This window comes from Scyliorhinus torazame, chromosome 1 (genome assembly GCF_047496885.1).
Source record: "Scyliorhinus torazame isolate Kashiwa2021f chromosome 1, sScyTor2.1, whole genome shotgun sequence".
Taxonomy (NCBI): Eukaryota; Metazoa; Chordata; class Chondrichthyes; order Carcharhiniformes; family Scyliorhinidae; genus Scyliorhinus; species Scyliorhinus torazame.
This window is the reverse complement of record NC_092707.1, coordinates 248,199,778-248,213,390: the sequence shown is the minus strand read 5'-3', so window position 1 is coordinate 248,213,390 and position 13,613 is coordinate 248,199,778. Positions and strand designations below refer to the sequence as shown.

General features: G+C 45.0%; 1 protein-coding gene across 1 annotated transcript in view; it reads right to left on the bottom strand.

The window, feature by feature from the left end:
- LOC140420344 (protein stum homolog) overlaps positions 1-5,656 on the bottom strand; it is a 109,491-nt gene extending 103,835 nt beyond the window's left edge. The window contains exon 1 of the mRNA XM_072504364.1: positions 5,070-5,656. Within this exon, the coding sequence (XP_072360465.1) occupies positions 5,070-5,400 (331 nt within the window). The 5' untranslated portion in view covers positions 5,401-5,656. The remainder of the gene's footprint in view (positions 1-5,069) is intronic.
- Positions 5,657-13,613: the final 7,957 nt, after the last annotated feature.

The following is a 13,613-nucleotide window of genomic DNA, read 5'->3' as shown; positions in this document are numbered from 1 at the left end:
TGCTGCCTCATGGTGCCGAGGACCCGGGTTTAATCCCGGCCCCGGATCACTTTCCATGTGGAGTTCTTCCCGTGTCTGCGTGGGTCTCACCCCCACAACCCAAAGATGTGCAGGCTAGGTGGATTGGCCATGCTAAATTGCCCTTAATTGAAAAAAAAAATTGGTTACTTTAAAACATTTTTTTAATGTTTCTTGTTAACCAACAAAGATTTCCTTCATGGCAATTTTAGTCTAAACCAGCTTTTCCAACAGTCCCGATGGGTATTGCATTCACCACTGTAAATGCACAAGCAGTTACTTGCTGTAAGTGTCTCTGAAAAACTAGCCAATCAAGGCACCGGAATGTGGCGACTAGGGGCTTTTTACAGTAACTTCATTGAAGCCTACTTATGACAATAAGCAATTATTATTATTAGTAGTAGTTGTATAGTTAGATGTCAGTTGTATCTCAGTGATATTTAGATGTCAGTTGTATCTGTGGATCGCACTCTTGCCTCTGAATTTGAAGGGACTGGGTTCAAGCTCCACTCCAAAGAGCTGGGTGCATTATCCAGGTTGATACTCCAGTGCAATCCTGAGGGAATATCCTCTCAGGTTGATGTTAACGATCCCATGGAATTATTTTTGAGGATGAGAAAGAGGGTGTGTTGTCCCTCGGGCCAGCATCAGATTTATCTCATCTTTATTGTATTACAATTTATGGGACATTGCTGTGTGAGGAGTGGCTGTTGTATTTTCTACAACTCTGACAACACTTCAAAAGTACTTAATTTCCTGTAAAAATGCTTTTGGATGTCTTGAGATCATGCAAAGCTCTTTATAAATGCAAGTACTTCCTTTCATGGGTGGAACCGCACCTTGAAATCAATCTTGATGTTTGAATGTCGTGTGCCATGTTCTGCTCAGTATCAACATTATTAAACCACTCATGAGGCACACACTGGACCTTGGACCCGATAAACAAGAGCTGTCAGTTCACCAGCAACCACTAAATCACTTATGTGGCTTTCCCTGGATGATTTCAGCCTACCCGACTCTTCCTTCGCCTCCTCGTTCCCAGGAGACCTCATTCGCAGTTCACAATGGGGCAGAAAAACAAGTCAAACTTTGAAGAAAAAAAATATTTCCCCCCCCCCCTCGAAGTGTGATTCTGCAGCTGATTTCATTTCACTTCCCACCCCAAATCTCCATCAAGAATCCAATTAAACAACATTTGACATATCTGAACCTTTCAGTTACGGCTCAGTTTGTAGCACTCTCGTTTCTGAGTTTATTGTTTGCGCAAATGCGACTCCAGAGACTTAAGCACAAAATCTAGGCTACCACTCCAGCACTGTACGGATGGAGTGCTGCACTGTTTGAGGTGCAGTCTTTCCGATAAGATGTTCTAAACCTTTTTTTTCTCTCCAGGTGGCACAACTTGATGAAGACCTGGGGGGTTCTCCCCAGTGACCTGGCTTTAATATCTAGCCTTCAACCAATATTACGTAAACAGATTTGTCATCACATTAAATTTATGGGATCTTACTGTGCACAATTTTATTAGGGCATTCCCAACATGTTAAACACCACTTGGAGGAAGCACCAAGGGTGGCATGGGCACAGAATATACTCTGGGTGGGGGACCTCAACGTCCATCACCAAGAGTAGCTTGATAGTACCACCACAGACTGAGCTGGCTGGGTCCTAAGGGACAGAGCTGCTAGACTGGGATTCCACAGGTGGTGATGGAACCAACAAGGAAAAAAACATACTTGACCTCAGGCTCACCAACCTTCCTGTTGCAGATGCATCTGTCCATGACAGTATCGGTAGAAGTGACAATCGCACAGTCCTTGTGGAGACAAAGTCCCATCTTCACATTGACGATACCCTCCAATATGTTGTGCGCAGTACCACCGTGCTAAATGGAATAGACTTCGAACAGATCTAGCAACTCCAGACTGGGCATCCATGAGGCGCTGTGGGACATCATCAGCAGCAGAATTTTACTCGACCACAATCTGCAACTACATGGCCCGTCATATCCCCCACTCTACCTTACCACCTAACCAGGGGATCAACTCTGGTTCAATTAAGAATGCAGGAGAGCATGCCAGGAGCAACATCAGAAATACCTAGAAATGAGGTGTGAACCTGGTGAAGCTACAACTCAGGATTACTTGCATGCCAAGAGCTACGCGATTCCACAACAAACACAGGGGCTGTTTAGCACAGGGCTAAATCGCTGGCTTTGAAAGCAGACCAAGACAGGCCAGCAGCACGGTTCAATTCCCGTAACAGCCTCCCCGAACAGGCGCCGGAATGTGGCGACTAGGGGCTTTTCACAGTAACTTCATTGACGCCTACTTGTGACAATAAGTGATTTTCATTTCATTTCATTTTTCATCAGATCTAAGCTCTGTAGTCCTGCCACATCCAGCCGTGAATGGTAGTGGACAATTAAACAATTGTCCACTACAACTGGAGGAGGAAGAGGCTCCACAAATATCCTCAATGATGGAGGAGTCCAGCACATCTATACAAAAGACAAGGTTGAAGAATTCGCAATAATCTTCAGTCAGAAGTGCCGAGTGGATGATCCACCTCCGTTTCCGTAGAAGTCCCCAGCATCACAGATGTCAGTCTTCAGTCCACATGATTCACTCCATGTGATATCAAGAAATGGCTAAAGCCACTAGAAACTGCAAAGACTTTGGGCCCTGACAATATCCCAGCAATAGTACCGAAGATTTGTGCTCCAGAACTTGCCACGCCCCCCAGCCAAGTTGTTCCAGTACAACTACAACACTGGCATCTAGCCAGCAATGTGGAAAATTGTCCAGGTATGTCCTGTACGTAAGAACAGGACAAATCTAACCCAGGTAATTACCAACCTATCAGCCTGCTCTCCAAGATCAGAAAAGTGATGGAAGGAGTCATCAAAAGTGCTATCAAGTGGCGTTATTCAGCAATAGTCTGAACACGGACACTCAGTTTGGCTTATGCAGGGTTACTCAGCTCCTGACCTGATTACAGCCTCGGTTCAAACATGGACAAAAGAGCTGAATGCTAATGGTGAGGTGAGAGTGACTGCCTTGATATCAAACAGCATTTGACAAAGTATGACATCAAGGAGCCCTAGCTAAACTGGAGTCAATGGGAATCAGGGGCAAGCTCTCCGCTGGTTGGAGTCATACCTGGCACAAAGGAAGAATGGTTGTGGTTGTTGGAAGTCAATCATCTCAGCTCCAGGACATTACTGTAAGAGTTTCTCAGGGTAGTTTCCCAGGCCCAACCATCTTCAGCTGCTTCACCAATGACCTCCCTTCCATCATAAGGTCAGAAGTGGGGATGTTCGCAGATGACTGCGCAATGTTCAGCACCATTCGCAACTCCTCAGGTAATGAAACATCCAAATGCATCAAGACTCGGCAATTGACATTTGTGCCACACAAGAGCCAGGAAATGACCATCTCCTACAAAAGAGGATTTAAACATCGCCCCTTGACATTCAATAACATTACCATTACTGAATCTCCCACAATCAATCTCCTGGGGGTTACCATTGATCAGAAACTGAACTAGGCTAGGCATATTAATACTGTGGCTGCCAGAGAAGGTCAAAGGCTGGGAATCCGATGACGAGTAACTCACCTCCTGACCCCCCCCAAAGCTTGTCCACGATCTACATGGCACAAATCAGAAGTGTAATGGAATACTCTCCACTTGCCTGGATGAGTGCAGCTCCAACAACACTCAAGACGGTTTGGCATCATCCAGGACAAAGCAGCCCGCTTGATTGCTCCATTTTCCACAAACATTCAATCCCTCCACCACCGACGAACAATGGCAGTCTTGTATACCATCTACAAGATGCACTGCAGGAACTAGTCATGGTTCCTTAGGCAGCACCTTCCAACCCATGACCACTACCATATAGAAGGACAAGAGCAGCAGATACCTGGAAGTTGCCCTCCAAGTCACTCGCCACCCTGACTTGGAAATATATTGCCATTCCATCACTGTTGCTGGGGCAACATCCTGGAACTCCGTCCCTAATCGCACAGTTGGTGTACCTACATCTCAGGACTGCAGCAGTTCAAGAAGGCAACTCACCATCACCTCTGAAGGGAACTAGGAATGGGCAATAAATGCCAGCTTAACCAGTGATGCCCACATCCCGTAATGAAAAAAAAGTGAAAAGCAATTCATTGCATGTAAACTGTCTTAGGGCATCCAGGGGTCATGAAAATTGCAAGCCCAATTTTTTTATTTTGATCGAGGAGAGTTTTCATATTTGATCAACTTTTATTTTTAATTTAAGAATTTTTTTTTTCAAATTATGGGGCAATTTAGCGTGGCTAATTCACCTATCCTGCACATTTTTAGGTTGTGGGGGTGAGACCCACACAGACATGGGGAGAATTTGCAAACTCCACACGGTCAGTGACCCGGGACCAGGATCGAACCCGGATCCTCAGCGCCGTGAGGCAGCAATGCTAACCACTGGGCCACCGTGTCGCCCTTGATCAACTTTTTTAATGAAAATTTATTCCCAAGCACATCTTACAATGGACATATACTTTTGACTCTTTTCGTTCTCACAAAAAGGTTCGTTGCTAGATCTAAAGCAATGAGTATGTCAGCCACACAGACCAGTAAAACCTTTATCCAGAGCTGTGCAGACCTAGCTGATCTCAGCTGGAATGGCAAGATGACTACAACTGACCTTAGTCGGTGCCCCGGATTAGCCCACTCCTGCTTCCAACAAATATGCTGAAATGCCTGAATGTGACTTGGGTGTGATGCACTATGCAGAGGAATAGCTTGTCAGTATTGTCTCGCCCGAGTTCAGACTTGAATGGACATCTGGGCGAATTACCAAGAGCACCCAGGACCTATGGGGTCGGTCCTCATCGGAGCATCCACCCATTGAGGATTAAACAAGTTGGCGAAGAAAGATATATCTTTACATTTAAAATGCACCAAACATCTTTTCTCATAAACGCAATGTTCCTTTGAGGATTGTTAAATCTATTCAAGAAAGAGGCGCACGGCTGATAAACAAAGTAATGAAACATGCGTACCTGTTCCGGGGAGTATGATGTTGAGGACAAGGCAGAAGACAGCCATTTGCCTGCTCATGTAGGGGATGGCCCCGGTGATCTTGGTCGGCTTCATCTGAGGGTCATCTGCGTCGTTCTCCGAATCCTCCTCTTCCTTTTGCAGGGCGCCCCGGACCAGTGTCACCAGGTTGTTTCTGGAGTCGGTGAGAGAGGCTCTCCTGAGGTCGAGGTGAGCGACGGACAGCCCATCCCACAGGTTGACTGTCCGGGATCCCAGTCCGGGGGGTTGTTTATCCTCAGGGGGAGCCTCTGGGAGGTGGGAGATGAAAAGGGCGGGACACCCCTTGTTCATTTTCGCGCGCGCGCTTCCCTTGAAGCAAGGAAGATCCCTTCAACTGCTGGCCAATGCTGTACCACTTAACTTTTAATCATTCTTAGCTCCCACCGTCCATCCCTCTTATTTCCTCAGTTTCTCAACTTAAAAAAAAAACGATCAATTTTCTTTTCGAAACCCAAGTCATGGCAAAGCAAGGATACCCGCTGAACTCGAGCTCTCTTGTTTCCCCCTCTTCAGACTGGATGCGGTTTCAGAGGAATGAAGGTTCAGCTCTAACTCTTGGGTCATGTTGCTGTTTCACAGTTGAGTGTGCCTCTAACCGAACAGATCAGTCACTTAACTAACAGGCCAGCGATCATGGGCTGTGATTTATACACATGACCCCAAAAGAAAGGGAGTGTGCAGATAGATGGAGGCCAATAATAAGATTGAGGGAAACTAATTGTATTACAATACCAGTCGAAAATGTGCTCAACACCGCCTTACCACAGTGCTGGATGTTCATGTTTACAGTACCGTCTGAGGGTAACACATAATTAAATTGCTAACGTGGGGAAATGTAGAACATTAAAGAAAAAATGGGAAGAGATCACATTGGGCCTAAAAGAAAACACTCGAGACTTTTGAAATAAATAAATGCCATTCATCAGTTAAAACAATAATTTATTACAGTGTGAATATTAATGTGGGCTGGAATTGGTCTCTATTTATCATCCAGTTTCTAGCAGGTTGACTGGTGTTGTCAACAGCGCAACCTTTGGCATGAATTGCTGAAAGATCACATTTTCCACTTGAACTAAGCTCCACCCAGAATGGATTGGTGCACAGAGAGTCCAACATTAATTCAAGAGGGGAAACCTGACTGAAACAAGCAACGCTGTTATTTTCTACATTTCCTAAATTCATGTTAAATGAATTGACAGCGAGGCACACTTGCTGTAGGATGCAGTAACTCCCACAATTTCAAGCTGAGATATTCAGAAATCTTTGAGTGTTGTCTACGAATATTGAGATATTCACCATCAAACTTTTTTTTAGGTTTAAAAGATATTTAGACACTACTGGTAATAATATATTATTGACAAAATTGTTAATGTCAAAATAGTGCTGCAGTAGAGTTCATGCTTTAAGTTGACCATTAAGTGCAGTTGTCTCCAATTGGAGAAGTGTTAGGGCTTCATTAAAAGAGTTCAAAAAGGTGTCCACAGTGGATGTTTGGACGGGTCTGCACCTTTACTCTGCAGACTTGGAATTCAATCAGTCTTATAATAATAATCTTTATTGTCACAAGTAGGCTTACATTAACGCTGCAATGAAGTTACTGTGAAAAGCCCCGAGTCACCAAGGAGGATAACTTGCCAGAAGCCAAGGGGTGGCACAGTGGTTAGCAGTGCTGCCTCATGGTGCTGAAGGCACGGATCCAATCCCGACCCCAGGTCACTGTCTGTGTGGAATTTGCATATTGTGATAATAATCTTTTTGTCACAAGTAAGCATACATTAACACTGCAATGAAGTTACTGTGAAAAGCCCCTAGTAGCCACATTCCGGTGCCTGTTCGGGTACACAGAGGGAAAATTCAGAATATCCAATTCACCTAACATCACGTCTTTCGAGACTTGTGGGAGGAAACATGGATAGAGCAGGGACAGGAATGGTTGTTGCAGGTGCTGGGGTTTAGATATTTCAGTAAGCTCAGGGAAGGTGGTAAAAGAGGGGGAGGGGTGGCATTGTTAGTCAAGGACAGTATTACGGTGGCAGAAAGGACGTTTGATGAGGACTCATCTACTGAGGTAGTATGGGCTGAGGTTAGAAACAGGAAAGGAGAGGTCACCCTGTTAGGGGTTTTCTATAGGCCTCTGAAAGGTTCCAGAGATGTAGAGGAAAGGTTTGCAAAGATGATTCTGGATAGGGGCGAAAGCAACAGGGTAGTTGTTATGGGGGACTTTAACTTTCCAAATATTGACTGGAAACGCTATAGTTCGAGTACTTTAGATGGGTCCGTTTTTGTCCAATGTGTGCAGGAGGGTTTCCTGACACAGTATGTAGATAGGCCAACGAGAAGCGAGGCCATATTGGATTTGGTACTGGGTAATGAATCAGGACAGGTGTTAGATTTGGAGGTAGGTGAGCACTTTGGTGATAGTGACCACAATTCGATTACGTTTACTTTTGTGATGGAAAGGGATAGGTATATACCGCAGGCAAGAGTTATATCTGGGGGAAAGGCAATTATGATGCGATGAGGCAAGACTTAGGATGCATCGGATGGACAGGAAAACTGCAGGGGATGGGCACAATGGAAATGTGGAGCTTGTTCAAGGAACAGCTACTGCGTGTCCTTGATAAGTATGTACCTGTCGGGCAGGGAGGAAGTGGTCGAACGAGGGAATTGTGGTTTACTAAAGCAGTTGAAACACTTGTCAAGAAGAAGAAGGAGGCTTATGTAAAGATGAGACATGAAGGTTCAGTTAGGGCGCTCGAGAGTTACAAGTTAGCTAGGAAGGACCTAAAGAGAGAGCTAAGAAGAGCCAGGAGGGGACATGAGAAGTCTTTGGCAGGTAGGATCAAGGATAACCCTAAAGCTTTCTATAGATATGTCAGGAATAAAAGAATGACTAGGGTAAGAGTAGGGCCAGTCAAGGACAGTAGTGGGAAGTTGTGCGTGGAGTCCGAGGAGATAGGAGAGGTGCTAAATGAATATTTTTTGTCAGTATTCACACAGGAAAAAAACAATGTTGTCGAGTAGAATACTGAGATTCAGGCGACTAGACTAGAAGGGCTTGAGGTTCATAAGGAGGAGTTAGCAATTCTGGAAAGTGTGAAAATAGATAAGTCCCCTGGGCCGGATGGGATTTATCCTAGGATTCTCTGGGAAGCTAGGGAGGAGATTGCTGAGCCTTTGGCTTTGATCTTTAAGTCATCTTTGTCTACAGGAATAGTGCCAGAAGACTGGAGGATAGCAAATATCCCCTTGTTCAAGAAGGGGAGTAGAGACAACCCTGGTAACTATAGACCAGTGAGCCTTACTTCTGTTGTGGGCAAAATCTTGGAATGGTTTAGAAGAGATAGGATGTATAATCATCTGGAAAGGAATAATTTGATTAGAGATGGTCAACAGGGTTTTGTGAAGGATAGGTCGTGCCTCACAAACCTTATTGAGTTCTTTGAGAAGGTGACCAAACAGGTGGATGAGCGTAAAGCAGTTGATGTGGTGTATATGGATCTCAGTAAAGCGTTTGATAAGGTTCCCCACGGTAGGCTACTGCAGAAAATACGGAGGCATGGGATTCAGGGTGATTTAGCAGTTTGGATCAGAAATTGGCTAGCTGGAAGAAGACAAAGGGTGGTGGTTGATGGGAAATGTTCAGACTGGAGTCCAGTTACTAGTGGTGTACCACAAGGATCTGTTTTGGGGCCACTGCTGTTTGTCATTTTTATAAATGACCTGGAGGAGGGCGTAGAAGGATGGGTGAGTAAATTTGCAGATGACACTAAAGTCGGTGGAGTTGTGGACAGTGCGGAAGGATGTTACAAGTTACAGAGGGACATAGATAAGCTGCAGCGCTGGGCTGAGAGGTGACAAGTGGAGTTTAATGCAGAAAAGTGTGAGGTGATTCATTTTGGAAGGAATAACAGGACGACAGAGTACTGGGCTAATGGTAAGATTCTTGGCAATGTGGATGAGCAGAGAGATCTCGGTGTCCATGTACATAGATCCCTGAAAGTTGCCACCCAGGTTGAGAGGGTTGTTAAGAAGGTGTACGGTGTGTTAGCTTTTATTGGTAGAGGGATTGAGTTTCGGAGCCATGAGGTCATGTTGCAGCTGTACAAAAACTCTGGTGCGGCCGCATTTGGAGTATTGCATGCAATGTTGGTCGCCGCATTATAGGAAGGATGTGGAAGCATTGGAAAGGCTGCAGAGGAGATTTATCAGAATGTTGCCTGGTATGGAGGGAAGATCTTATGAGAGAAGGCTGAGGGACTTGAGTCTGTTTTCGTTAGAGAGAATAAGGTTAAGAGGTGACTTAATTGAGGCATACAAGATGATTAGAGGATTGGATAGGGTGGACAGTGAGAGCCTTTTTCCTCGGATGGTGATGTCTAGCACGAGGGGACATAGCTTTAAATTGAGGGGAGATAGATATAGGACAGATGTCAGAGGTAGGTTCTTTACTCAGAGAGTAGTAAGGGCGTGGAATGCCCTGCCTGCAATAGTAGTGGACTCGCCAACACTAAGGGCACTCAAATGGTCATTGGATAGACATATGGACAAGAAGGGAACAGTGTAGATGGGCTTTAGAGTGGTTTCACAGGTCGGCGCAACATCGAGGGCCGAAGGGCCTGTACTGCGCTGTAATGTTCTATGTTCTATGAAACCTGAGCACCCGGAGGAAACCCACGCAGAAACAGGGAGAACGTGCAGACTCCACACAGACAATGACCCAATAGGTAATCAAACCTGGGACCTTGGCGCTGTGAAGCAACAGTGCTAACCAAAGTATGGACTGGCAGATTTCAGACCCATTCTATCCTCAACATACTGATATTGGATGCCAACTGACTATATGAATGATCCTTCTTCACCCTTAACGTATCTGTAACTTTGAGATAGTTGGACACACCTTGGTTCAGTGCCTCTCCTCCATCACCCAGCTGTTCTATACATCCATCTAGTCGTAACCAAAGAATCCCCTGCAATGGTTTCCTTCTTGGTTCCTTTATCTCCGCACTCTCCCAATAATCTATTTTTAGCTCCCTCCTATTTATCATCAACATATACCCCACAGTGATGTTTTCTGAAAGCACAACATTAAGTCCCACATGTAAGCTATCAACGCCCAGATTTATTTCATTATCACCTCTCTTGATCCATCCACAGCCATTAATTTGTTATGCTGCTTGACTGACATCCAGTATTGGATGAGCTGAAATTTCCTCCAATTTAGCATTGGAAAAATCAGTCATTTTCTTTGGCCCCTGCCACAAATTTAATTTCCTAACCATTGGTCCCACCCCTCTCCTGGCCACTGTCTGAGGCTAAAGCAGATGTTTGTAATGTCGGCATCTAATTAGTCCTGAGCTAAGCTTCCAAGCCCACATCGTCTCCATCACCAAGGCTCCCTATTTCCATATTGCTACATCACCAGCCTTAATGCTTGCCTCAGTTCACCTATTGGAAATCCTGACCCATGTCTTTGTTACCAAGACTTTAATTATTCCAATGCCTCTTGACCAGTCTCTAGCTTCCATGCTTGGGTAAACTTCAGCTCTTCTGCAATGCTCCCAATCCCATTTCTACCCAAATCCCACCCCCTCATCACCGCTGTGTTCAGTAATTTAGATTGACTTTCGATCCAGCAACATGACAAATTTAAAATTCCCATCATGTTTAAATCTCTGCCTGACTTCTCCCTTCTCTATCTCTGTAACCTCCCCCATCCCTGCAACTCTCCAGAGGAACTCTGTGTTTCTCCAATTCTGGTCTATTGTACATTTCCAAATTTCTTTGGCGCACCATCAGTGGCTGCGCATTTAGCTTTAGACTTTGGAATATCCTCCTGAATCCATCTTCCTCTCACTCATTTAACGCATTCTTTAAAGTTGACCTTGTTGGCCAAATTTTGGTCACCTGTCCAAATATCTTTTTGTGGCTTGATGTAAAATTCTGTCTGATAATTCTCCTGTGGAGCACGTTGGGATGTTTTACTGGTTTTTAAAAAAAATATATTTTTATTCTCCTCCTTTTTCACATTTTCTCCCGCATTTACACCCATCAACAATAAACAATAATCAGCAAGATATGTCAATCCCCATAATAACAACGATCCTATCCGCCCACCAACCCCCAAACATCAGCCCGCATGTTTACATAAACAAATGACAAAAAGGAATCAGGGATTACCCATGGTCACCCTTAATATACACAGCCCCCCTCCCCCCCCCCAACCCTCCCACCGATTCCCCCCCGCAACTAATGTTCGATGTTATCCAGTTCTTGAAAGTGCATAATAAATAGTGCCCATGACTTGTAGAACCCCTCCGAGCTTCCCCTCAGTTCAAACTTAACCTTCTCAAGGATCAAGTATTCCAACAGGTCCCCCCTCCATGCCAGGGCACTGGGTGGAGAGGCTGCTCTCCATCCCAGCAGGATCCGCCTTCGGGCGATCAATGAGGCGAAGGCTATGATATCTGCCTCCGCACCCATCTCCAACCCTGGCTGGTCCGACACCCCAAATATGGCCTCCCGGGGACCCAGGTCCAGTTTCACATGCACCATCTTGGAAACTACCCTAAACACCTCCTTCCAGTACTCCCCTAGCTTTGGACAGGACCAAAACATATGAACGTGATTAGCGGGGGCCCCCCGCAACGCTCACACACATCCTCTACTTACTCCTTCAAAAAATCGGCTCATCCTCGCCCTCGTGAGGTGCGCTCTATATACCACCTTCAGCTGTATCAGCCCCAACCTCGCACATGAGGTGGAGGCATTCACTGTCTGGAGCACCTCACACCAGACCCCCTCCTCTATAACCTCCCCCAGCTCTTCCTCCCACTTTGCTTTGATCCCTTCCAGTGGTGCCTTATCCTCTTTCAAAATAGCTCCATACACCGCTGACACTGCCCCCTTCTCCAGTCCCCTTGTCGTCAGCACCTCCTCCAGCAATGTGGGGGCCGGTTCCTCTGGGAAGCTCTGTATCTCCTTCCTGGCAAAATCCCGAACCTGCATGTACCTAAACACTTCTCCCTGCTCCAGCCCATACTTCGCTTCCAGCTCCTTCAATCCTGCAAACCGACCCCGAAGAAACAAATCTTTTAGCGTCTTAATCCCCCCTCTCTTCCCATTTCCGAAAACTTCCATCCCACCTCCCTGGCTCAAATCTGTGGTTCCCCCAAATCGGCATTTCCCTTGACCCTATCCCCAACCCGAAGTGTTGGCGAAACTGCCTCAAGATTTTTAATGAAGCTATTATTACCGGACTCCCTGAGTATTTCCCCGGAGCTAACGGGAGCGGCGCTGTTGCTAGTGCCTTCAGGGATGTTTTACTATGTTAAAGGTACTATATAAATTCATCTTTTCATTGACTTAAAGGGACAAAAGCAACTGAGGGATTTGCTTTCCATCCAGCTAATCTTATGAAGTGCTTGGTAATAAGAAAGCAATTTTCATGATAGTGGGGAAATGAGGTTACTTGGCAAACAAATGTAAAGCACATGAAAATATTTAAATAATTTACAAAGCACTTTATCAGGATATAAATCTCTCCGAGCACTTCATGCATTATTTCTGTATTGTAGAGCCTTGTTACATAGAAATTCAACGGCAAGGCAGCTACCAAATAAACCCAGGTGGCATATTGATAAATCTCCTACTCTGCTGTAAAAATCCTGAGATTGTGCGAAACTCTTCAGAAGTTGAGAGCACAGGACACAGGTCTCTCTGAGAAGAAGCTTCTGAATTATACAAAAAAACAAATCCTGATGCCACTGATTTTCTGGCAGAAGGGTTTTAGAAAAAATAAATTTAGAGTATCCAATTCTTTTTTTTTCCAATTAAGGAGCAATTTAGCATGGCCAATTCACCAATCCTGCACATCTTTTTTGGGTTGTAGGGGTGAGACCCACGCAGACGCGGGGAGAATGTGCAAACTCCACATGGACAGTGACCCAGGGCCGGGATCGAACGCGGATCTTCAGTGCCGTGAGGCAGCAGTGCTAACCATTGCACCACCGTGCTGCCCTTTCTGACAGAGTACCTGGACACATAAATAAATCATAGGCAAATTAATTAACAATATTTTACAAGGCAAACATAAAAGATTGGCAGGTAAATTCATTACCAATTATCTATTCCATCTGTGGTTGCTGGTTGGAATGTATCAACTGCATGGACATCAAGGTGGTACGAACCATGCTGATGTTAAATATGTGGGTATCCACATATATGGGTAACTTGGAACACAGGTTCCCAGTGGTGTATACGTTTGAGGAATGGTGTACAACCCAGTGAGAAACAGTCCAGTCATTATGTGAACAATTAATAAAGAATATTTATTAAATTAAAAAGACAAATACACACACAAGAAGGACTATAATGCACTATGACACATAAGTATACTGATGACTATACTCACATAATTTTACATGAAACTATCCCTTGGCCCCCAACTACCTAAGTTTACCTGAACTCTGAGACACTAATTTTCCCAAACAACATCCAATATT